Raw genomic sequence first — 27,132 nt, forward strand, 5'->3', positions numbered from 1 at the left:
TATTGAAAATATATCGGAACGTCTGTTCAATCCACATTTACAACCAACTTACTGCAGCACTACTTTAAAATGGAGGAGGCACGTGGAAAAGGGAGAAGGTAGGGAACTTGTTTGTCTGCCATATAGGGGGCAGCATTTTCACTTTCAATTAATAGCGTGCCCAAAGTGAACTGCCTCCTACTCTGTCCCAGATGCTAATATGTGCATATTATTATTACTATTGGATAGAAAACACTCTAAAGTTTCTAAAACTGTTTGAATGATGTCTGTGAATATAACAGAACTCATATGGCAGGCAAAGCCCAAACAGGAAGTGGGAATTCTGAGGCTGGTCGATTTTCAACTTATCGCCTATTGAAATCCCAGTGGGATATGGATCTGTTTGCACTTCATATGCCTTCCACTAGATGTCAACAGTCTGTAGATCATTGAATGAAGCTTCTACTGTGATGTTGAGTCGGATAAGAGCTGTTTGAGTCAGTGGTCTGGCAGAGTGCCAGGTCCTGGTCACGCGCATACCAAATGATATCGACTTGTGTTCCATTATTTCTACAGACACAGGAATTCTCTGGTTGGAACGTTATTGAATATTTAGGATGACAACATCCTAAAGATTGATTCTATAGTTAGTTTGACAAGTTTATTCGACCTGTAATATATATATTTTTTTAGTTTTCGTCCGACGTTCGCCTGGACCTGCATGAGCGTTTGGATGTGTGTTACTAAACACGCTAACAAAAGTAGCTACTTGGACATAATTAATGGACATTATCGAACAAAACAACAATTTATTGTGGAACTAGGATTCCTGGGAGTGCATTCTGATGAAGATCATCAAAGGTAAGGGAATATTTATCATGTAGTTTCGTATTTTTGTTGACTCCAACATGGCGGAGAAGTTTTTTTCTGGGTGTTTTTTGGACTTGGCGGTGATCTAACATAATCATACGTTGCGTTTTATTTTTGTTGACTCCAACATGGCGGAGAAGTTTTTTTTCTGGGTGTTTTTTGGACTTGGCGGTGATCTAACATAATCATACGTTGCGTTTTAGCTATAAATATTTTTTTAAATCGGACATGATGGGTAGATTAACAAGATGTTTATCTTTCATTTGCTCGATTGGACTTGTTAATGTGTGAAAGTTACAGATTTCTAAAAAAAATATTTTAGAATTTTCCGCGCTGCCTTTTCAGCGGAATGTTGTCGAGGGGTTCCGCTAGCGGAACGTGTGTCCTAGTTTTAAAGATACAAATTGGCTGAAAGGAACTGGCATAAATGGAAAAATATACCAGTTTCATCTGAGGACATGTTGACAGCTGCGACAAAAAATAAATGGGAGGAGATTTTCAATTTACCAATTCCATGGCACATGGTTTATGAACTGGTACAAGAACTGGTACAAAAAAAAACAACACTTGATTCAACCATTTAAATGATTATATAAAATGATTGCCGCCAACAGAATGCTATATATATGGGGCAACAACACAACAATCTCAGCTCTGTAGATATTGTTGCGAAGAGACAGAATCAATAGATCATTTATTCTGGTATTGCCCTGATGTAGCTAGTTTCTGGTCATAGGTTCAGGAATGGTTAGAAAATCACATGCAATTCAAATGAACCTTACAGATAGCAGTGTTGAGCGATCTGGAAAACCATAGTCAGTCAATAAATAATATAATAATACTATATAATATATACTATATAATAATATATAATATATAATAATACTATATAATATATATACTATATAATAATATATAATATAATATATACTATATAATAATATATAATATATAATAATACTATATAATATATACTATATAATAATATATAACATATAATAATACTATATAATAATATATAATATATAATAATACTATATAATAATATATAATATATAATAATACTATATAATAATATATAATATATAATAATACTATATAATAATATATAATAATACTATATATTAATATATAATATAATATATAATAATACCAGATAATATATACTATATAATAATATATAATATAATATATAATAATACTCGCAGGAAAGGTTTTCATCTTCAGCTCACAATATGTGGATACTATACGATTAGAAAGATTCAAAGATTTAGTGAAACACAGCACAAAAATATATATGTCACATGCAAATGTGTGTGTGTATACATGTATATGTATGTATGTGTAGTAAAAAAGCTGTGGAAAAAAGTAAGAGATGTGTCCTCTGAAGAGGGTGGTGGAGGTTGCTGCTTTTTTGACAAAGATTTACAGCCCAGTCAGATCAGGGGTGTATTCATTAGTCACCCACAGTAGCACAACGTTTTGAAAACAAAATAGTTGTTGCAAATAGTTGCAAAATTGTTTATTTTGGACAAATTCAGGTAGGTCCCTACCCTGTTTTGGGGGGGGGAAAGCATTCAGGGTAATCCTAAACATTGAATAGGCGTGTTGATCTAGGAGCAGGTCTCCCCAGTCCAAATGATTCCAATTATTATTCTTATATTCAATGTTTTTACACAACACTGTGTCTCCATAACATTTGTACAGTTATTTTTGTATTTTGTACCCCAACACTGTTACTATTCATTCTACCATGTCATTGGGACATTCAGAACCAGGCTAATCTACATCAAGTCCTGGAGGAGATGTCATTGGGGCATTCAGAACCAGGCTCATCTACATCAAGTCCTGGAGGAGATGCCATTGGGGCATTCAGAACCAGGCTCATCTACATCAAGTCCTGGAGGAGATGTCATTGTTCTTGAAGACAGTCTTTTATAATCAGGACTAGTCCAGGTCCTACAGTAAACCATGTTGACTGACCCTCAAGTCATTGGTTTGTATCTCTCATGTTTACTTACTAGTTGAATGGGTGTCAGTGATGTATTGATCTGAAAGAAACAGAAATAGGTTATATCACTCTAAACAGCATTGGTCAGAAAATAACAGTTATGATTGACATATTCTCCTACCTGCTTGTAGCATATCTCTCCACGCTGTCCTCTCATCATCCCCGATTAACTCCATCTCAATGTCAACCCCTGTGTTTCCCATTATCATCTGGCAACAGCTTGGTGTGGTGTCTGCAGGTAACAGCTGAATCTTCTGTAGGAGGCCATATGGTGCAACGATTGAGACAACAGAGGGAAATAGAATGATATTCCAGTTATTCACATTGTCATGACTTTCCTGGCTGAGAATCCAAGGCCTCAGATCAGCTTGGCAAATGGCTGACAGATAACCAGACCTCTTTCCCAGAGGAAGGCCGGGGTTTGACACCTTAACACCCGGTCATAAATTAGTCAGGAGGGAAATCTCCCACTCTTCAGGAATACCTTTGTCCTCCAGGAAACGTTTCCAGCCAAAACTATAAAAACGTTTAAAAAAGTGACTATTGGAACAATATTTAAATGATAGAAATGTGAGGAATGGTCGATGGGGATCTAAAGAATAATCATGTCATATTGTTTATTATTTTGTGATGTCAATAAAAACTTCATTATCTTTCACACTGTCAGGTTTACATCCTTTACGTTGTGTAGGAAATATGAAGAACAATGAAACTATTTTTGATAAGATAGGAATGTTATATTAGTTTTCTAAGGAGATCATAGTTTTTCGTGTCCATTGCACATAAAACTAAGCGACGCCCCCAAATGAGGTCAGAAGAGTATGTCATTGTGATGGAACCGCCCCTTTCTGGCCAGAGAGCTTAAAAGGACTGACTAAGAATTAACATATGGGACCAGCAGACGGACAGCGTGAGCTGAACGTTCCGAAAATGGTTGGAAACTCTGAAAAAATATCAACACGAGGTGAGAAGATAAACCTCCACTACGAGTCCAGAAACATTCAGTCTGCAGCTGTAACATGTGGTCCTAGAACTTTGACTAAAAGACACGAGGTGGGAAGGAAGAAATCCAATCACTGGTGCATCTCAGTCTGCTCTATTTGAACCCTCCCTCCACTACCAGAGAAGTTCTACAACTAAGAAGGACATTGTGACCTCTGGTGGACAAGCTGAGCCTTACACCGAAGCGTGAACTACAACGACCCCGCCCCTATAGAGTTGATTGGTTAAAACAGAGAGATGACAAACAAAGACATCTACACCTAAATATATACATTGCATTACATTGCTTGGGGTGCTACGTACTCTGATTACTGTGAGCGTAGTTTCCAAATGTATCCAAGTGTTGACTCTCTTTTGTCTCTCCCTCTATCTTTCTCCATCCCTTTTCCTTTCCATTGTGTAACAAGCCGTCATATCGTTTCAGTCCACTAGGGACTTTCATCTCATGTAAGTGTGTATGTGTATTCTGTGTTATTATTTAGTTAGTTAGTAAAAAATAAATTAAATAAATTAGTGAATGATCAGAAAGGGTTCTTGCAGATTCAAGAGGTCTGCGACGTTCAGAATGAGACTGATATGAGGTAATGATTGATAAGTGACTTATCGAGAGAGAGAGAGATATATATCTTCTCGAGTTTAATTCAGGAGATGGTAACTCGTTAAACATCTTCCGTGGTGCCCCAATTTCCTAATGAGTTAATTGCTACATGATTCATCTTTTTTTTTCTTTTTTTTTTTAATCGGGTAACAAATAAACATGTTGATTCAATAAATAACAGTCATCACATTAATGATGACGTCACGCCATGACATAATACAAAATGACAGATTCATGTCCTCAGCCTGCTAAAACTGTACCTCTGGATTGATGGAAGTGGAGAGGGGATTCTTGAGCGCAAACCAATTGTTCAGCTTTAAGGACCCGTTTGGACTTGACAGGAGAAATTCAGAATATCCTTGGCACAGCTGATTTTTCTCCCGGTCCTGAACAGCCTACAAAATGAGCAATGTAGTAGTCAGTCAGAAGAATTCACACAATTTGCAGCTAACTGAGATACATGTTGCTCGTAGTTTCTACTGTATTACACATTTTAATGTTAGTGCCTCACCTCTTTCTGACTGGAGTTTCTGAGGAGCAGGTACAGCCTTGAAATTACTGTTGACCTTTTTACTGCCAAATAGAGGATCACGTCACAGTGGACATCTATGTTCCAACAGGTGGTTTTGTTCAGTACAACAGAGACCGATGAGAACTTGGGATGGAGAATCTTAGCATGGAATCTTGTGACCTCATGCACTTCCTCTAAAGACACTCCATGTTCCTCTACATGAAGAATCTTCATCTCATTCCTCAGGGAAGGGTTGGTCCCTGAACAACACAATACAAAGGAGACAGAAAGACAAATATTGTATTATTCATCCAACTAAAACACAAAGAATATGCAGAGCCAGATCACAGTAAACTCAAACTCCCAAAATAGTTCATTCATTAATTCAGGAAGTGAAACTCAGTTACATGGAAATGTCTTTCTGAATACTATTTCTATGTGGTTTTACCTAAACAGACAAAGTGTGGAAGATGAACTTCCTCCAGTTCACCTAACTCCATAGTGATGTCCAGCAATGGACCACCTTGTGTGTACTGCATGTCTTTCATAAGTTGACTGTAGGGTTCCCAGTTCCTGAAGTGATACTTCAGAATGACATCTCTCTCACACAGCCAGCGGAGCCCAGACACTGTGCACTCATAACTCCCTTTGGGTGTCCTGTGCCTGAGGGCAACAACAAGATGTGGTAGGGAGGGTCAATGGTCAAATGGAGAGGTTGGATTAGAAGACTATTCCCAAAGGTAATGGGGAAATACACTAGCAATTGGAATGAAATGTTAAAAGTAGTTATTTTACCTGAACATTGTCACTCCCTGGACAGTGAAAGTCAAGGGTTCAATCTGAAGTCTGTGTGTGGAGTCCTGAACAAGGATAAGCATGTCAGTAATACATATGGGGCCTGTTTCCTGGACACAGATTGAGTCTAGTGCTGGACTAAAAAGCATGCTCAATGGAAGTTTCAATAGAAAGTTCTTTAAGGTCCAGGACCAGACTTAATCTGTTTCTGGGAAACTGGCCCATTAACCAAAGTAACTAATATAATGTATTTATTCAATGTTACATAGAATGCTGGGGATTTATCAATGAACCTCTAGGGGGCGGTATTTTGACGTCCAGATGAAAAGCTTGCCCAAAGTAAACTGCCTGTTACTGAGGCCCAGAAGCTAGGATATGCATATAATTTGTAGATTTGGAAAGAAAACCCTCTAACGTTTCTAAAACTGTTAAATGTCTGAGTATAACAGCACTGATATGGCGAAATCCCGAGGACAAACCAAAATGTTTTAGTTTTTTTTCAGATATTTTTTAAAAATCAGCCTACCCCTATTTTCAATGGCTATCACTTTTATTCTAAGGCCAAGTCCTCCCAGATTGCAGTTCCTAGGGCTTCCACTAGATGTCACCAGTCTGACTTCATTTCCCAGATTGCAGTTCCTAGGGCTTCCACTAGATATCAACAGTCTTCAGAAAGAGTTTCAGGCAAATGAGGGAGAAGTAGTTTGTGGCTTCCATTTTGGGTTTTGGGAAAATTTGCCAGAAATTGTAATTTTTCTAGGTGGTTCCCATTTTGGCTGTAGTGTTTCCAAGCGGAAGAGAGCGCCTTCTTTGGTATTTTTCTCTCCGGTAAAGACAATAACGATTCTCCATCTTAATTTGTATCGTTTATTGACGTATTAGGGTACCTAAGGTTTGATTATAAACATTGTTTGACTTGTTTGGATAAGTTTATTGGTAACATTTGGGATTCATTTTGTATGCATTTTGATGGAGGGAAACTGGGTGGATTATGGACTGAAACGCGCCAGCTAAACTGAGTTTTTATGGATATAAAGAAGGACATTATTGAACAAAAGGACCATTTGTGATGTAACTGGGACCTTTTGGAGTGCCAACAGAAGAAGATCATCAAAGGTAAGGCATTTATTATATCGCTATTTCTGACAATCGTGTCGCACCCGCCTGGTTGAAATATGTTTTTCATGTGTTTGTATGCGGGGCGCTGTCCTCAGATAATCGCATTGGTTTTGCTTTCGCCATAAAGCCTTTTTGAAATCAGCGGCTGGATTAAGAAGTTAAGATTTATTTTGATGTGATTTTATGAAAGTGAAATATTTATAATTCTGTAGTTTGAATTTCGCGCTCTGAAATTTCACCGGCTGTTGGCCAGGTGGGACACTACCGTCCCATAAAAAGTTTTAAACAGTCTAATGACAAAATGTGAAAACAGCTAAAATTCCTGCCTACAAGCAGAACACAGGACTGTCTATATCCCAATATGAATGGTTGGTCAGTACACACCTGGCTTTGAGACTGTGTTTATATTACTAAAGCAGAACACAGGACTGTCTATATCCCAGTATGAATGGTTGGTCAGTACACACCTGGCTTTGAGACTGTGTTTATATTACTAAAGCAGAACACAGGACTGTCTATATCCCAGTATGAATGGTTGGTCAGTACACACCTGGCTTTGAGACTGTGTTTATATTACTAAAGCAGAACACAGGACTGTCTATATCCCAGTATGAATGGTTGGTCAGTACACACCTGGCTTTGAGACAGTGCCTGACTCCTGCAGGTATGTAAAAGTAAGAATTGACATTATGACTTACCTCAACATGGTCACAAGTCTTACAGCTCTGAGGAATCCCTGAAGTCAAAAGTAGTTGTTATTTAAAATGGACAATCTCATGTAATAATGAATGAATAATTATTAAATAGACTTGTAATAAAAATGAATATAAGTGAGCAACAGTCTCAGAATGTACACTCATTAATTAAATCAAATTGTATCTGCACCGAATACAACAGGTGTAGACCTTACTGTGAAATGCTTACTTACAAGCCCTGAAACCAACAGTGCAGTTTAAGGAAATAGAGTTTAGTATATTTAGTAAATATTTTCTTAAGTAAAAATAAAGTAACATAACAATAACGAGGCCCGGTACAGGTTAGTCAAGGTCACTTGTGCATGTAGGGGTAAAGTGACTATGCATAAACGATGAATAGAGAGTAGCAGCAGTGTAAAAATAAACAGGGGAGGGGGGGCAATGTAAATAGACCGGGTGGCCATTTGATTAATTGTTCAGCAGTCTTATGGCTTGGGGGTAGAAGCTGTTAAGGAGCCTTTTGGACCTAGACTTGGTGCTCCGGTACTGCTTGCCGTGCGGTAGCAGAGAGAAGAGTCTATGACTTGGGTGACTTGAGTCTTAACATTTTTGGGGCCTTCCTCTGACACTGCCTTGTATAGAGGTCCTGGATGGCAGGAAACTTGGCCCCAGTGATGTACTGGGCTGTACGCACAACCCTCTGTAGCGCCTTATGGTCAGACACCGAGCAGTTGCCATATCAGGCGGTGATGCAACCGATCAGGATGCTCGATGGTGCAGCTGTAAAACTTTTTGAAGATCTGAAGACCCACGCCAAATCGTTTCAGTCTCCTGAGGGGGAAAAGGTGTTGTCATGCCCTCTTCACAACTGTCTTGGTGTGTTTGGAGCATGATAGTTTGTTGGTGATGTGGACACCAAGGAACTTGAAGCTCTCAACCTGCTCCACTACAGCCCTGTCGATGAGAATGGAGGCGTGCTCGGTCCTCTTTTTCCTGTAGTCCACAATCTCCTTTGTCTTGATCACGTTGAGGGAGAGGTTGTTGGCCTGGCACCACACTGACAGGTCTTTGACCTCCTCCTTCATAGGCTGTCTCATCATTGTCTCAGATCAGGCCTACCACTGTTGTATCGTCAGCAAACTTAATGATGGTGTTGGAGTTGTGCTTGGCCACACAGTCGTGGGTGAACAGGGAGTACAGGAGGGGAATAAGCACGCACCCCTGAGGGGAACCGGTGTTGAGGATCAGCGGGTTGGATGTGTTGTTACCTACCCTCACCACCTGCGGGAGGCCGTCAGGAAGTCCAGCATCCAGTTGCGGAGGGAGGTGTTTAGTCCCAGGGTCCGTAACTTAGTGATGAGCTTTGAGGGCACTATGGTATTGAACGCTGAGCTGTAGTCAATGAATAGCATTCTCACGTAGGTTTTCCTTTGTCCAGGTGGGAAAAGGCAGTGTGGAGTGCAATAGAGACTGCATCATCTGTGGATCTGCTGGGGCGGTATGCAGACTGGAGTGGGTCTAGGGTTTCTGGGATAATGGTGTTGATGTGAGCCATGACCAGCCTTTCAAAGCACTTCATGGATACCGACGTGAATGCTAAGGGGCAGTAGTCATTTAGTTACCTTCACCTTCTTGGGCACAGGGACAATGGTGGTCTGCTTGAAACATGTGGGTATTACAGACTCGGTCAGGGAAAGGTTGAAAATGTCAGTGCAGACATTTGCCAGTTGGTCTGCACATGCTGAGTAGACGCTCTGGTAATTCGTCTGGCACCGCGGCCTTGTGAATGTTGACCAGCTCGCAGCTGGGTTTCCCTTTGTAGTCCGTAAGAGTTTGCAAGCCCTGTCACATACGACGAACGTCAGAGCCGGTGTAGTAGGATTCAATCTTAGTCCTGTATTGACGCTTTGCCTGTTTGATGGTTAGTCTGAGGCCATAGCGGGATTTCTTATAAGCTTCCCGGGTTAGTGTCCTGCTCCTTGAAAGCGGCAGCTCTAGCCTTTAGCTCGGTGCGGATGTTGCCTGTAATCCATGGCTTCTGGTTGGGGTATGTACGTACAGTCACTGTGGGGATGACGTCCTCAATGCACTTATTGATAAAGCCAGTGACTGAGGTGGTGTACTACTCAACGCCATTGGATGACACACGGAACATATTAGCATACAATAAGCTGACATTAGTGTCATATTAATGAATGTTTGTGGAAGCAGGAAACAACATCGTTCTGGTCCATGTTTTATAGATGTTGGGGGCCTGATTTCTGGTAGATCCTAGGATGAGAGCTTAAAGGTAGAGTCAGCTAAATGATGATATATGAGCAGCACCACAGATATTGCGATGAGCAAGATGCCCGACTTCTCTCTCTCACAGTCACACACAGTATCTGCCCATGTGCAAGTGTTCTCTTCACTCTCTTACAGAATGTTTGTCATGGGACCAAAACAGCAGAGAAGTTTAGCCTTGCTCTCCAACACTCTTAGTTGTTGTAGAAATTGACCCACTCTGCTGTTTACGTTGTGCATCTACGTCATATCGCTGACTCTACCTTTAAATTTGTTTTGACCAAAAGATTGTGATTGTGTTCCTTGCCTTGAAATCAACTACAATGAATGCTTTAAAACTATTTTGATTTAAAAACAATTAAATCAAATAACACTCACATTTCTCAGGTCCAGGCTTTATCCAACACTCTCCACCATGGTCTCTGGTGTCCTTTATCAGGTCCAGGCTTGATCCAACTCTCTCCACCATGGTCTCTGGTGTTCTCAGGTCCAGGCTTGACACAACATTCACCACCATGGTCTCTGGTGTTTGTAAAGCGAAAGGATAGACTGTGAATAAACTAAATACAACTTATAAAAGGCTTTATATAGTATACATACAGTATACATACAGTCTTCATAAGAACTATAAAGGGTGTATAAAGGGTGACAGAACAGCTCCCTATGTAGGGTGCATTGCCTAAATGTGACATTGTCACATTCCATAAAGTCAATACTGATGGTGACATTACAGGTGACATTGAATAGCCCTTAGAGATGTGAAGTCATCAGGTATCATGAGTTACATTCCCCCTAGAGATGAAGTCATCAGGTATCATGAGTTACATTCCCCCCTAGAGATGAAGTCACCAGGTATCATTGAGTTAGATTCCCCCCTAGAGATGAAGTCACCAGGTATCATGAGTTACAACCCCCCTAGAGATGAAGTCATCAGGTATCATGAGTTACATTCCCCTAGAGATGAAGTCATCAGGTATCATGAGTTACATTCCCCCTAGAGATGAAGTCACCAGGTATCATGAGTTACAACCCCCCCAGATAGAGATGTGAAGTCACCAGGTATCATGAGTTACATTCCCCCCTAGAGATGTGAAGTCACCAGGTATCATGAGTTACATTCCCCCCTAGAGATGAAGTCACAGACTAGCTCCCTATGTAGGGTGCATTGCCTAAATGTGACATAACCCACTATGTCACCTTCCATAAAGTGATGATGGTGACATTACAGGTGACATTTAATTAGGCAAGTCAGTTCAGAAAAAAATTATTGTTTACAATGATGGCCTACACCGGCCTAACCCTCCCCTAACCCGGACGACACTGGACTAATTGTGATAAAGCCCGGGATCTAACCCGGGTCTGTAGTGACACAGCTGTTTAAAAGGTACTGCATGTCAGTGCTAGATGTGTCACTAAAATATCTTCAATATGCGCCTCGGAATTGGATGAGGACACGCGCAGTTGCGTCCCCGATGTGTCTGTCTTCACTTGTAGCCTGTGAGAAAGACCCGATCACATGACTGAGGGTCATGTGAGTGAGAGGTAGTTCTGCACGCAGCCGGGAGAATTGAATTATAATTATAATACTCACCCAAGGGCACAACGGCCACTGGCCGACAAAAAAGGCATGGATGTTTTTTTAGGGCGCATTACCCGGTAAATCAGAGCAATTATCAAGTGCTTGTCAATTTGTGAATGAGAGACTGATGAAGTGTGTCAACACATGAGACTTTTTTTTCAAGTCATCAATAGAGTCGCATCATGCAGCCTTAGAATGTATTGACAATCTAAACATACAGCCCAACGTTTGTATCACAACAAAAAATAGAATATATTAATAATAATAATAATAATATGTAAATTAAGCAAATAGGACTTCCTGTTTCTTTGTTAACCGCTCAACACAGAATAGGACTTCCTGTTTCTTTGTTAACCGCTCAACTCAGAATAGGACTTCCTGTTTCTTTGTTAACCGCTCAACACAGAATAGGACTTCCTGTTTCTTTGTTAACAACTCAACACAGAATAGGACTTCCTGTTTCTTTGTTAACCGCTCAAACACAGAATAGGACTTCCTGTTTCTTTGTTAACCGCTCAACACAGAATAGGACTTCCTGTTTCTTTGTTAACCACTCAACACAGAATAGGACTTCCTGTTTCTTTGTTAACCGCTCAACACAGAATAGGACTTCCTGTTTCTTTGTTAACCGCTCAACACAGAATAGGACTTCCTGTTTCTTTGTTAACCGCTCAAACACAGAATAGGACTTCCTGTTTCTTTGTTAACTGCTCAACACAGAATAGGACTTCCTGTTTCTTTGTTAACCGCTCAAACACAGAATAGGACTTCCTGTTTCTTTGTTAACCGCTCAAACACAGAATAGGACTTCCTGTTTCTTTGTTAACCGCTCAACACAGAATAGGACTTCCTGTTTCTTTGTTAACCGCTCAACACAGAATAGGACTTCCTGTTTCTTTGTTAACCGCTCAACACAGAATAGGACTTCCTGTTTCTTTGTTATTTAGAGAAAATATCCTTTCTAATGTTTTATTTAGCTATTTTCAATTTCATTCTATAAAATATAAAATAATGCCAATGGAATTCTAAGCAAATCTAGTCTGCTAAATTAACTAGTGTAGCCCACAGCCATATGACATAGCCAGATCAGGACCTAACATGAGGACAACTCAAGAGTATGCTATTCTGTTCTTCTGAAATATACTACATTTTCTTCATATCATGTTTCTTCAGACCTCTGATGGTGTAGACTATATTACATGGATTTATTGTGATGGTGTAGGTAGACTATATTACATGGATTTATTGTGATGGTGTAGGTAGACTATATTACATGGATTTATTGTGATGGTGTAGGTAGACTATATTACATGGATTTATTGTGATGGTGTAGACTATATTACGTGGATTTATTGTGATGGTGTAGACTATATTACATGGATTTATTGAACTCTTACCTCGTAGAACTGGTGTCTTGAGGCAAACTATTTTTAGAGGCATTGGCCCTCTCTTCTCTCTCAGAATACCTCCTCTTAGAGGCAGTGCCTCTCTCCTCGTTCTCCCCAGACAGACTCATTTTAGAGGCAGTGGTCCGTCTCTCTCTCCCCAGATGTGACTCGTTTTAGAGGCAGTGGTCCCTCTCTCTCTCTCCCCAGATGTGACTCGTTTTAGAGGCAGTGGTCTCCCCCTCTCTCTCTCTCCCCAGATGTGACTCGTTTTAGAGGCAGTGGTCCCTCTTTCTCTCTCCCCAGAGAAACGTGTTTTCACACAGCTCACTCAGCTACAATATGAAAGAAGAGATGAATTAACAGTCAATATTTCTGAACATTGTTGGAAGTACCATTAACAATGACATGACTTTAACCGTCCATGGTCACAGAGTTCACACAACGACGTCACCTGCTAAATTAAATTACCTTCATAACAGCATTTGTCAGTTAAAATGTAACAATCCAGGGTTGGAACTGAAATCATTTTTCAATTGTTTAGTTCTGAACAGAACCTTATTGTTTTGGTTCAGTTCCACTGTTTAGACCAGCAGAACGTAGTTCTGAACAGAACCTTATTGTTTTGGTTCCGTTCCACTGTTTAGACCAGCAGAATGTAGTTCTGAACAGAACCATCATTGTTTTCATTCTGTTCCACTGTTTAGACCAGCAGAATGTAGTTCTGAACAGAACCATATTGTTTTGGTTCCGTTCCACTGTTTAGACCAGCAGAATGTAGTTCTGAACAGAACCTTATTGTTTTGGTTCAGTTCCACTGTTTAGACCAGCAGAATGTAGTTCTGAACAGAACCATATTGTTTTGGTTCCGTTCCACTGTTTAGACCCAGCAGAATGTAGTTCTGAACAGAACCATATTGTTTTGGTTCCGTTCCACTGTTTAGACCAGCAGAATGTAGTTCTGAACAGAACCTTATTGTTTTCATTCTGCTCCACTGTTTAGACCAGCAGAATGTAGTTCTGAACAGAACCATATTGTTTTGGTTCCGTTCCACTGTTTAGACCAGCAGAACGTAGTTCTGAACAGAACCATATTGTTTTGGTTCCGTTCCACTGTTTAGACCAGCAGAATGTAGTTCTGAACAGAACCTTATTGTTTTGGTTCAGTTCCACTGTTTAAACCAGCAGAATGTAGTTCTGAACAGAACCATATTGTTTTGGTTCAGTTCCACTGTTTAGACCAGCAGAATGTAGTTCTGAACAGAACCATATTGTTTTGGTTCCGTTCCACTGTTTAGACCAGCAGAATGTAGTTCTGAACAGAACCATATTGTTTTCATTCTGCTCCACTGTTTAGACCAGCAGAATGTAGTTCTGAACAGAACCTTATTGTTTTGGTTCAGTTCCACTGTTTAGACCAGCAGAATGTAGTTCTGGAACCATATTGTTTTGGTTCAGTTCCACTGTTTAGACCAGCAGAATGTAGTTCTGAACAGAACCTTATTGTTTTCATTCTGCTCCACTGTTTAGACCAGCAGAATGTAGTTCTGAACAGAACCATATTGTTTTGGTTCCGTTCCACTGTTTAGACCAGCAGAATGTAGTTCTGAACAGAACCTTATTGTTTTCATTCTGCTCCACTGTTTAGACCAGCAGAATGTAGTTCTGAACAGAACCATATTGTTTTGGTTCAGTTCCACTGTTTAGACCAGCAGAACGTAGTTCTGAACAGAACCTTATTGTTTTGGTTCCGTTCCACTGTTTAGACCAGCAGAATGTAGTTCTGAACAGAACCATCATTGTTTTCATTCTGTTCCACTGTTTAGACCAGCAGAATGTAGTTCTGAACAGAACCATATTGTTTTGGTTCCGTTCCACTGTTTAGACCAGCAGAATGTAGTTCTGAACAGAACCTTATTGTTTTGGTTCAGTTCCACTGTTTAGACCAGCAGAATGTAGTTCTGAACAGAACCATATTGTTTTGGTTCCGTTCACTGTTTAGACCCAGCAGAATGTAGTTCTGAACAGAACCATATTGTTTTGGTTCCGTTCCACTGTTTAGACAGAACAGATGTAGTTCTGAACAGAACCTTATTGTTTTCATTCTGCTCCACTGTTTAGACCAGCAGAATGTAGTTCTGAACAGAACCATATTGTTTTGGTTCCGTTCCACTGTTTAGACCAGCAGATGGTGCGTTCTGAACAGAACCATATTGTTTTGGTTCCGTTCCACTGTTTAGACCAGCAGAATGTAGTTCTGAACAGAACCTTATTGTTTTGGTTCAGTTCCACTGTTTAGACCAGCAGAATGTAGTTCTGAACAGAACCATATTGTTTTGGTTCAGTTCCACTGTTTAGACCAGCAGAATGTAGTTCTGAACAGAACCATATTGTTTTGGTTCCGTTCCACTGTTTAGACCAGCAGAATGTAGTTCTGAACAGAACCATATTGTTTTCATTCTGCTCCACTGTTTAGACCAGCAGAATGTAGTTCTGAACAGAACCTTATTGTTTTGGTTCAGTTCCACTGTTTAGACCAGCAGAATGTAGTTCTGAACAGAACCATATTGTTTTGGTTCAGTTCCACTGTTTAGACCAGCAGAATGTAGTTCTGAACAGAACCTTATTGTTTTCATTCTGCTCCACTGTTTAGACCAGCAGAATGTAGTTCTGAACAGAACCATATTGTTTTGGTTCCGTTCCACTGTTTAGACCAGCAGAATGTAGTTCTGAACAGAACCTTATTGTTTTCATTCTGCTCCACTGTTTAGACCAGCAGAATGTAGTTCTGAACAGAACCATATTGTTTTGGTTCAGTTCCACTGTTTAGACCAGCAGAACGTAGTTCTGAACCGTTTCAAAACCAACAAAAATTAATTGTATATATCGTTCCTTTTTTAAACCTCTGAAAATCTATTTTTATTTTATTTATCTCTACATTAAATGACTTCACCAATCAGTGCTGACAGAGCAGCTTGCTAAGGAGCGGGCAAGATATTTAAATGCATTGGACTGTAAGGGCGCAAGTTGAGACTGACATTTAGCGTGTGGGGAAAAGAGAGGAGGCTGGAGGAGGAGGCGTGGGCTTGAAGCGCTGGCCATCTTGTTATGTCATACTATTTATTAAAAGCAATATATTCATATGATTTTTGAACACTATTTATTTGCAAACACAACTGGTAATAACCACTTGGTTATGAACGCAGCATAATGCCCGATGTCCATCAGATGTATATGAGGCTTTATTTTGCGGGGTGGTTATGTAACAGAATAACTTTAGACCGTCCCCTCGCCCATACCCAGGCGCGAACCCGGGACCCTCTGCACACATTAACAACAGTCACCCACGAAGCATCGTTACCCATCGCTCCACAAAAGCCGCGACCCTTGCAGAGCAAGGTCTCAGCGCAAGTGACGTCACCGATTGAACCACTATTTAGCGCGCACCACCGCTAACTAAGCTAGCGTTTCACATCCGTTACACTTTGCCCGCACACATGCGCTTCGCTTTTCAACTAAAAGCTAACGAGTTGGAGTCTGTGTGTGTACTTCCACCGCACAGTAAAGCAACGCACATGTTTAAAATATTGAATTCACAGCCTGGTGCGGCATCACCAACGTAGACGAATGGTGCGTTTGCTGACAATCATTTTTATTTTATTTTACAAAGCAAGTCAGTCAAGAAGAAATTCTTATTTTCAATTAACTGCCTTGTTCAGAGGGCAAGAACGACGACCTTGTCAGCTCGGGGGTTTGAACTTGCAACCTTCCGGTTTACTATTCCAACGCTCTAACCACTAGGCTACCCTGCCGCCACAATCATTGAACACATCAGCTCACGTTAAATCGAGTGCACCTGAAGTGAGCCTTTCTGATCTGTGTAACCAGAACGCTCCCAATCTTGAACTTTTAACACGATATTATATTTTAATATTTAACTATCGGTAGTTCCTTTTCCTTTTGTCGCATGTCACTTTTACTTGCTCGACTTCTTTAGGAATCAGCATAAAGCCTAAAACGGGGTGGGTATAATTTGTGGAACTTTCCAACAGGAATCTGTTCCAAAAAACTTCGTAAATAACAAAGTTTCCAACAAACAACGCATACAGAGTCGTATTGCGGCCGAATAAGATACCGGGTAGGGAGTGAGTGGGCTATTTCATTAAGTGTTTAACTCCACCTCGTTTATTCCGAAAAATGTCTGTCCTCACTCTGGTAGTCTATGGACAAACATTAAGAATAAACTACGTGTTGAGTTGATGCCTGTTCCGCAGCAAGGTTCATTGATCGTGCTACATTGTATGCGTTATTTGTTGGCAACGAAGTTTTTTGGAACATATTCCTGTTGGAACGTTCCACAAATTATACCCACCCCCTAAAACGACCATTATTGAAAGTTGAAATCAGTATTGTAATAACTTAACAATTCTGCGGGTGTTTTACCACCTAAATCACCTCTCTCTTGAATAGTCTTAACTTATCTAAAAAAAAAAAACGTATCTATATTAAATTGTAAAAGAACGCTACAAACCTTAGAAACATTTTTATTCGACTGATCCGTGTCCATTTCTTCCTCTACTTCCGTATAAATGTACTTCCTGTTTCTCAACACAGTGGGCGGGTTTAACAGGTATAAGTTTATAGTATATGTTTATATTTATGTCATGTAAAGGCTTAATACACTTAATGCAAGTATTCAGCCCATAAATTCATATTATTTCTGGTAAGAATGTTTTTGTTTTTTTTTCTTTCATGATATCATTTAGTGATGTTTTGCAGTGCTACCAGAAGAGGGCAGTGTGACAACAACCACGTTTGGCAGAAAAGACAGACGGTCATATCTGTATCTGTGGTAATAACATGGTAGAATGTAACCAATAATGATTTGGCAAATATTATTTTTTTTTAAACAGACTAATTATACATTTATAGCACGATGTACATTCATGGAAATATAAGTTTAAGGAAAGAGAAAAAGCATTTTAATACAAATGGTTTATTATTATACATTATTGATCCATCCCTGGGTAGGAGAGAGAAACCGGAGTGGGAGAGACCGGTGGGGTGGGGGGGAAGACAGGGAGAAGGGGAAAGGCATATTCTATGTAGATTGGGGGAAGAGAAAGGGAGGATTGGGGGAAGAGAAAGGGAGGATTGGGGGAAGAGAAAGGGAGGATTGGGTGGAAGGCTTTGGGGCGTCCTGTCAGATCAGTTGAGGAGAGGGTGGAAGGCTTTGGGGCGTCCTGTCAGATCAGTTGAGGAGGGTGGAAGGCTTTGGGGCGTCCTGTCAAATCAGTTGAGGAGAGGGGGTGGAAGGCTTTGGGGCGTCCTGTCAGATCAGTTGAGGAGAGGAGAGGTGGAAGTCATTGGGGCGTCCTGTCAGATCAGTTGAGGAGAGGGTGGAAGGCTTTGAGGAGAGGGTGGAAGGCTTTGGGGCGTCCTGTCAAATCAGTTGAGGAGAGGGTGGAAGTCATTGGGGCGTCCTGTCAGATCAGTTGAGGAGAGGGTGGAAGGCTTTGGGGCGTCCTGTCAGATCAGTTGAGGAGAGGGTGGAAGGCTTTGGGGCGTCCTGTCAAATCAGTTGAGAGAGGTGGAAGGCTTTGGTGCAGAGGAGAGGGTGGAAGTCATTGGGGCGTCCTGTCAGATCAGTTGAGGAGAGGGTGGAAGGCTTTGGGGCGTCCTGTCAGATCAGTTGAGGAGGAGAGGGTGGAAGGCTTTGGGGCGTCCTGTCAAATCAGTTGAGGAGAGGGGTGGAAGGCTTTGGGGCGTCCTGTCAGATCAGTTGAGGAGAGGGTGGAAGGCTTTGGGGCGTCCTGTCAGATCAGTTGAGGAGAGGGTGGAAGGCTTTGGGGCGTCCTGTCAGATCAGTTGAGGAGAGGGTGGAAGGCTTTGGGGCGTCCTGTCAAATCAGTTGAGGAGGGTGGAAGGCTTTGGGGCGTCCTGTCAGATCAGTTGAGGAGGGTGGAAGGCTTTGGGGCGTCCTGTCAAATCAGTTGAGGAGAGGGTGGAAGGCTTTGGGGCGTCCTGTCAAATCAGTTGAGGAGAGGGTGGAAGGCTTTGGGGCGTCCTGTCAGATCAGTTGAGGAGGGTGGAAGGCTTTGGGGCGTCCTGTCAGATCAGTTGAGGAGAGGGTGGAAGGCTTTGGGGCGTCCTGTCAGATCAGTTGAGGAGGGTGGAAGGCTTTGGGGCGTCCTGTCAGATCAGTTGAGGAGGGTGGAAGGCTTTGGGGCGTCCTGTCAGATCAGTTGAGGAGAGGGTGGAAGGCTTTGGGGCGTCCTGTCAAATCAGTTGAGGAGAGGGTGGAAGGCTTTGGGGCGTCCTGTCAGATCAGTTGAGGAGAGGGTGGAAGGCTTTGGGGCGTCCTGTCAGATCAGTTGAGGAGGGTGGAAGGCTTTGGGGCGTCCTGTCAGATCAGTTGAGGAGGGTGGAAGGCTTTGGGGCGTCCTGTCAGATCAGTTGAGGAGAGGGTGGAAGGCTTTGGGGCGTCCTGTCAGATCAGTTGAGGAGAGGGTGGAAGGCTTTGGGGCGTCCTGTCAAATCAGTTGAGGAGGGTGGAAGGCTTTGGGGCGTCCTGTCAGATCAGTTGAGGAGAGGGTGGAAGGCTTTGGGCGTCCTGTCAGATCAGTTGAGGAGGGTGGAAATCTTTGGGGCGTCCTGTCAGATCAGTTGAGGAGAGGGTGGAAGGCTTTGGGGCGTCCTGTCAGATCAGTTGAGGAAGGGTGGAAGGCTTTGGGGCGTCCTGTCAGATCAGTTGAGGAGGGTGGAAGGCTTTGGGGCGTCCTGTCAGATCAGTTGAGGAGGGGTGGAAGGCTTTGGGGCGTCCAATCAATGAATCAGAATCAGTTGATTCAGAGGGTGGAATGCTTTGGGTTGCAGTCCTGTCAGATCAGTTGAGGAATGGAAATCAGTTATTCAAAAATCCAATCAATGTCAAATCAGTTGATTCAACCAATCAATGAATCAAAATCAGTTATTGAACAAAGGAGAGGAGACAACAAATGTCCTCAACAAAATGAATCAAAATCAGTTATTCAACCAATGTGTGTTTCAAAATCAGTGTTCAACCAATCAATGAATCCTCCAGTTTGGCCTGATTGGACCCTGAGAACTCCTCCACCTGGAACACAACAACCAATCAAATCAGTTATTCAACAAATCAACAATCAGCAACAAATGAATCAACCAATGAATCAAAATCAACTAATGAATCAATGAATCAAAATCAGTTATTCAACAAAATCAAACAACAAATCAAATAAATAAAATCAACCAAAGAATCAACCAAAGAATCAACCAATGAATCAACCAAAGAATCAACCAATGAATCAACCAATGAATCAACCAATGAATCAACCAATGAATCAACCAATGAATCAACCAATGAATCAACCAATGAATCGACAAATGAATCAACCAATGAATCAACCAATGAATCAACCAATTGTATGTATAAGTAGAGTCAGTGATGAATCAACCAAAGAATCAACCAAAGAATCAAAAAGAACAAACAGTATGGGAATGAATGGGGTCCGTTTCCACAACAAACGAAGAGATGTGAAGCGCCAGGAAACTTCTCTGCCGTTTCCTGTCCCGTGGTGGTAGTCTTAAAGAGACAGTTCCCCGTAGCTCAACCTCATATCTCCGAGTCTCAGTTTAAATAGAGCTTCTTACAGCAGAATGTGTCACAAAGTGGTTTAAAATTAGGAACTGTCTCTTTAAGACTAGCAGCAGACTCCTCCTACCTTCTAGTTAAAATTAGGATCTGTCTCTTTAAGACTCCCAGCAGACTCCTCCTACCTTCTAGTTAAAATTAGGATCTGTCTTTTTAAGACTACCAGCAGACTCCTCCTACCTTCTAGTTAAAATTAGGAACTGTCTCTTTAAGACTACCAGCAGACTCCTCCTACCTTCTAGTTAAAATGAGGAACTGTCTCTTTAAGACTACCAGCAGACTCCTCCTACCTTCTTCTGGTCCTTGTAGAAGTGGAATGTTGGCATACACTTGATGTCACAGAAACTGGCCACATCCTGGAGAAAGGGAGGAGGGGGAGACAGAGAGGGGGAGGGGGAGACAGAGACAAGGACAGAGAGGGAGGAGGGGGAGACAGAGGGAGGAGGGGGAGACAGAGACAAGGACAGAGAGGGAGGAGGGGGAGACAGAGAGAAGGACAGAGAGGGAGGAGGGGGAAACAGAGGGGGAGGAGGGGGAGACAGAGAGGGAGGAGGGGGAGACAGAGACAAGGACAGAGAGGGAGGAGAGAGAGAAACAGAACGAGAGAGAGAGAGAGAGAGAGGGACAGAGAGATAGAAGGAGAGTGAGGGAGGAGAGAGAGAAAGGGAAGGGACAGAGACAAGTTGGTTACATCAGTATGGATAAAGGCTGTGATCACGGGCAAATGGCTGATCCCAGATCTGTTAATAATGTTGCTGTATGGATAAAGGCTGTGATCACGGGCAGATAGCTGATCCCAGATCTGTTGCTCACCGGTGCGTCGTCCACGTCAACCTTCAGGAAGACCACACTCTGATAATTCTCAGACAGACCCTGGAGACAGAGAGACAGAGAGACAGAGAGACAGAGAGAGAGACAGATAGAGAGACAGATAGAGAGACAGAGAGAGAGAGAGAGAGAGAGAGAGAGAGAGAGAGAGAGAGACAGAGAGACAGAGAGAGACAGAGAGAGAGAGAGAGAGAGAGACAGATAGAGAGAGAGAGAGAGAGAGAGAGAGAGAGAGAGAGAGAGACAGAGAGAGAGAGAGACAGATAGAGAGAGAGAGAGAGACAGAGACAGAGAGAGAGAGACAGACAGACAGACAGACAGACAGACAGACAGACAGACAGACAGACAGACAGACAGACAGACAGACAGACAGACAGACAGACAGACAGACAGACAGACAGACAGAGAGAGAGAGAGAGAGAGACAGACAGACAGAGAGAGAGAGACAGACACAGAGGATGAGGATCGAGAGAAGAGGGGAGGAAGACCGGAGGAGAGAGGATGAAGAGAAAGGAGGATTTAGAGAAGAAGAGGGAAACGAGGTCAGATAATTTTAACTCCACATCCCGTTTCAAAGCGGACCAACACCCCAACACCCAGTAGAAAGTGCAGTAAGTGTCTCCTATTTAAATACAAGGTGGATTAGAAGGTCACCTTGAAGAAAGGAGCGATGCTCTGACAGGGGCCGCACCACGTGGCTGTGAAGTCCACCACCACCAGCTTATCTCCTGCCTCCTCCAGGGCCTTGTCGAAGCCCTCCTGGGAAACACACACACACACCATGTCAAAACACCACTAGCATCTGGGTCTGTTAAAAGGGTCTACTGGTTCTGTTATAGAGGGTCTTATCTGGTTCTCCTGGGAAACACACACACACACACCATGTCAAAACACACCATAGTAGGTTCTGTTATAGAGGGTCTACTGGTTCTGTTATAGCGGGTCTGCTATAGAGTGAAGTCCACCACCACCAGCTTATCTCCTGCCTCCTCCAGGGCCTTGTCGAAGCCCTCCTGGGAAACACACACACACACACACACACACACATACATACACACACACACACACACACACGCACACACAGAGACGCACACGCACACACGCACAGAGACGCACACACGCACACATCACACACACACACACACGCACACACACACACAGACGCACACAGAGACGCACACGCACACACGCACACACACACACACACACACACAGACACACACAGACACACACAGACACAGACACAATCATGAAAGAATTTCAGTCTCTCGATGTGCAAAACTGATAGAGACATACCCCAAGCGACTTACAGCTGTAATCGCAGCAAAAGGTGGCGCTACAAAGTATTAACTTAATGGGGCTGAATAATTTTGCACGCCCAATTTTTCAGTTTTTGATTTGTTAAAAAAGTTTGAAATATCCAAAAAATGTCGTTCCACTTCATGATTGTGTCCCACTTGTTGTTGATTCTTCACAAAAAAATACAGTTTTATATTTTTATGTTTGAAGCCTGAAATGTGGCAAAAGGTCGCAAAGTTCAAGGGGGCCGAATACTTTCGCAAGGCACTGTATATAGCTATCAACTGTACTGCAGGGAGGGATCGTAAGTCACAGAGAATAGAGGTTCTGGTGGCAGCTGCAGAGAGGTACTGAGATTTGACGTCAGGGTGTGTTGAGTGGTGGTGGTGTCCTGTCTTTTCAGGCTGTTGGCCTGAGGTACGACTAGATGGTTATAAATTGTGGAGTAGGGTGGGGGGGTTTAGTGTAGGGTTAGATGGTAGATGGTAGGGTATTTAAATAGTGGAGTAGGGTGGGGGGTTTAGTGTAGGGTTAGATGGTAGGGTATTTAAATAGTGGAGTAGGGTGGGGGGTTTAGTGTAGGGTTAGATGGTAGATGGTAGATGGTATTTAAATAGTGGAGTAGGGTGGGGGTTTAGTGTAGGGTTAGATGGTAGGGTATTTAAATAGTGGAGTAGGGTGGGGGGTTTAGTGTAGGGTTAGATGGTAGGGTATTTAAATAGTGGAGTAGGGTGGGGGGTTTAGTGTAGGGTTAGATGGTAGGGTATTTAAATAGTGGAGTAGGGTGGGGGTTTAGTGTAGGGTTAGATGGTAGAGTATTTAAATAGTGGAGTAGGGTGGGGGGGTTTAGTGTAGGGTTAGATGGTAGAGTATTTAAATAGTGGAGTAGGGGGTGGGGGGGTTTAGTGTAGGGTTAGATGGTAGGGTATATAAATAGTGGAGTAGGGTGGGGGTTTAGTGTAGGGTTAGATGGTAGGGTATTTAAATAGTGGAGTAGGGTGGGGGGTTTAGTGTAGGGTTAGATGGTAGATGGTATTTTAAATAGTGGAGTAGGGTGGGGGATGGTAGGGTTTTAAATAGTGGAGTAGGGTTTTAGAGGGGTGATGGTAGGGTATTTAAATAGTGGAGTAGGGTGGGGGGTTTAGTGTAGGGTTAGATGGTAGGGTATTTAAATAGTGGAGTAGGGTGGGGGGTTTAGTGTAGGGTTAGATGGTAGGGTATTTAAATAGTGGAGTAGGGTGGGGGGTTTAGTGTAGGGTTAGATGGTAGATGGTAGAGTATTTAAATAGTGGAGTAGGGGTGGGGGGTTTAGTGTAGGGTTAGATGATGGTAGGGTATTTAAATAGTGGAGTAGGGTGGGGGGTTTAGTTTAGGGTTAGATGGTAGGGTATTTAAATAGTGGAGTAGGGTGGGGGGTTTAGTGTAGGGTTAGATGGTAGATGGTAGGGTATTTAAATAGTGGAGTAGGGTGGGGGGTTTAGTGTAGGGTTAGATGGTAGGGTATTTAAATAGTGGAGTAGGGTGGGGGGTTTAGTGTAGGGTTAGATGGTAGAGTATTTAAATAGTGGAGTAGGGTGGGGGGTTTAGTGTAGGGTTAGATGGTAGGGTATTTAAATAGTGGAGTAGGGTGGGGGGTTTAGTGTAGTTAGATGGTTAGATGGTAGGGTATTTAAATAGTGGAGTAGGGTGGGGGGTTTAGTGTAGGGTTAGATGGTAGGGTATTTAAATAGTGGAGTAGGGTGGGGGGTTTAGTGTAGGGTTAGATGGTAGATGGTATATAAATAGTGGAGTAGGGTGGGGGGTTTAGTGTAGGGTTAGATGGTAGGGTATTTAAATAGTGGAGTAGGGTGGGGGGAGTTTAGTGTAGGGTTAGATGGTAGGGTATTTAAATAGTGGAGTAGGGTGGGGGGTTTAGTGTAGGGTTAGATGGTAGAGTATTTAAATAGTGGAGTAGGGTGGGGGTTTAGTGTAGGGTTAGATGGTAGAGTATTTAAATAGTGGAGTAGGGTAGGTGTAGGGTTAGATGGTAGGGTTTTAATTAGTGGAGTAGGGTGGGGGTAGATGGTTAGATGGTAGGGTATTTAAATAGTGGAGTAGGGTGGGGGTTAGTGTAGGGTTAGATGGTAGATGGTAGGGTATTTAAATAGTGGAGAGGGTGGGGGGGTTTAGTGTAGGGTGGTAGATGGTAGGGTATTTAAATAAATAGTGGAGAAGGGTGGGGGGTTTAGTGTAGGGTTAGATGGTAGGGTATTTAAATAGTGGAGTAGGGGGTTAGATTAGGTAGGGTATATAAATAGTGGAGAAGGGTGGGGGGTTTAGTGTAGGGATTTAGATTCTTAAAGAAATTATAGGGGTATATATAAATAGTCTAGTAGGTGTAGGTAACAAAACATTTATTGAATACCAAACGATCTTAAAACTCATCGAGGACAGAGTATATAATGAATGAGCAGGCCGAAAGACGGGGCTAAATGTCAGATCGGATAAATCTTTACTTTAGTTCCGTCTTTTGACGACAGGGTCAGCTGGCTGAAATACTCATCCTTGGCACATGATTCTTGATCCCACAATTTGAGCCATGGTGACGGGGCATAATTACCTAGAATTAGATAACGTTATCTGTCTAATGTACAGAGTGACAATAAGAAGGAGACATATGCTAAACCGTGTAGCTAGCTGGCTTTGCATAAGGTAGGTCATTTAAAAAACACTACAAAATGCAGCTAGAAAATGGCTAACGGCATGTTTGCCACCTCTGGCTCAACGTTTAACTTGGTGCAACTATAGTTAAAAACATTTAGCTACATCGTGGTATATAAATAGCAGTTGTTGCCTCAACAATTAAACATTTTCACAACCTCCCGGCATGTAATATAGTATAGACTAGCTAGGGTTCAAATGGTGAATTACTGTGCACTATTCCCGTTTAATATAGTATAGACTAGCTAGGGTTCAAAGCACCATGTGGGCACTATTCCCGTTTAATATAGTATAGACTAGCTAGGGTTCAAAGCACCATGTGAATTACTGTGCACTATTCCCGTTTAATATAGTATAGACTAGCTAGGGTTCAAAGCACCATGGTGAATTACTGTGCAATATTTAAATAGTATAGACTAGCTAGGGTTCAAAGCACCATGGTGCACTATTCCCGTTTAATATAGTATAGACTAGCTAGGTTCAAAGCACCATGTGAATTACTGTGCACTATTCCCGTTTAATATAGTATAGACTAGCTAGGGTTCAAAGCACCATGTGAATTACTTTTTAATATAGTATAGACTAGCTAGGGTTCAAAGCACCATGGAATTACTGTGCAATATTCCCGTTTAATATAGTATAGACTAGCTAGGGTTCAAAGCACCATGTGAATTACTGTGCACTATTCCCGTTTAATATAGTATAGACTAGCTAGGTTCAAAGCACCATGTGAATTACTGTGCACTATTCCCGTTTAATATAGTATAGACTAGCTGGTTCAAAGCACCATGTGAATTACTGTAAATATAGTATAGACTAGCTAGGGTTCAAAGCACCATGTGAATTACTGTGCACTATTCCCGTTTAATTAGTATAGACTAGCTAGGGTTAAAGCACCATGTGATTACTGGTATTCCCGTTTAATATAGTATTTAAATAGTGGAAAGTACCATGGAATTACTGTGCACTATTCCCGGGGTATAGACTAGCTAGGGTTAGCATGGAATTACTGTGCACTATTCCCGTTTAATATAGTATAGACTAGCTAGGGTTCAAAGGGGGTGCACTATTTAGTGTATAGACTAGCTAGGGTTCAAACACCATGTAGGGTGCAATCCCGTTTAAATAGTGGACTAGCTAGGGTTCAAAGGGGGTTTTAGTATAGACTAGGGTTAAAGCACCATGTGTAGGTGCACTATTTAAATAGTATAGACTAGCTAGGGTGCACCATGGAATTACTGGCACTTTCCCGTAGTGACTAGGGGTTAAAGATGGAATTAGGGTTCCCGTTTAAATAGTGGACTAGCTAGGGTGGGGTGAATTACTGTGCACTATTCCCGGTATAGATGGGGTTCAAAGCACCATGTGAATTACTGTGCACTATTTCCGTATAAATAGTATAGACTAGCTAGGGTTCAAAGGGAATTACTGTGCACTATTCCCGTTTAATATAGTATAGACTAGCTAGGGTTAAAATAGCACCATGGAATTACTGTGCACTATTCCCGTTTAATATAGTATAGACTAGCTAGGGTTCAAAGGTGAATTACTGTGCACTATTCCCGTAGTAATATAGTTAGATGGTAGGGTGCATATAAATAGACTGGAGCTAGGGTTCAAAGCACCATGTGAATTACTGGGTTTATAGTGACTAGCTAGGTTACCATGTGAATTACTGTGCACTATTCCCGTAATATAGTATAGACTAGCTAGGGTTCAAAGGGGTTTATAGTATAGACTAGCTAGGTTAGATGGAATAGGGTATTTAAATAGTGGACTAGCTAGGGTTCAAAGGGGGCACTATTT

At 42.0% G+C, this 27,132-nt stretch overlaps 2 protein-coding genes across 2 annotated transcripts; both read right to left on the bottom strand.

Annotated features, from left to right (window-relative positions):
* Window positions 1-2,343: 2,343 nt before the first annotated feature.
* LOC135561703 (NACHT, LRR and PYD domains-containing protein 1 homolog) lies at window positions 2,344-17,531 on the bottom strand. The gene is made up of 10 exons (XM_065003442.1): window positions 17,359-17,531; window positions 12,840-13,162; window positions 10,242-10,385; window positions 7,584-7,621; window positions 5,767-5,831; window positions 5,420-5,634; window positions 4,972-5,231; window positions 4,721-4,855; window positions 2,982-3,114; window positions 2,344-2,900 (listed from the first exon to the last, which is right to left on the bottom strand). Exons 2-10 carry the CDS (start codon window positions 12,880-12,882, stop codon window positions 2,863-2,865), a joined length of 1,071 nt encoding a protein of 356 aa, XP_064859514.1. The 5' UTR covers window positions 12,883-13,162; window positions 17,359-17,531; the 3' UTR covers window positions 2,344-2,862.
* Window positions 17,532-19,887: 2,356 nt separating this feature from the next.
* LOC135561965 (thioredoxin-like) lies at window positions 19,888-22,310 on the bottom strand. The gene is made up of 5 exons (XM_065004495.1): window positions 22,224-22,310; window positions 21,982-22,086; window positions 21,313-21,372; window positions 20,790-20,855; window positions 19,888-19,944 (listed from the first exon to the last, which is right to left on the bottom strand). Exons 1-5 carry the CDS (start codon window positions 22,224-22,226, stop codon window positions 19,888-19,890), a joined length of 291 nt encoding a protein of 96 aa, XP_064860567.1. The 5' UTR covers window positions 22,227-22,310.
* Window positions 22,311-27,132: the final 4,822 nt, after the last annotated feature.

This window comes from Oncorhynchus nerka, linkage group LG18 (genome assembly GCF_034236695.1).
Source record: "Oncorhynchus nerka isolate Pitt River linkage group LG18, Oner_Uvic_2.0, whole genome shotgun sequence".
NCBI classification, from domain to species: domain Eukaryota; kingdom Metazoa; phylum Chordata; class Actinopteri; order Salmoniformes; family Salmonidae; genus Oncorhynchus; species Oncorhynchus nerka.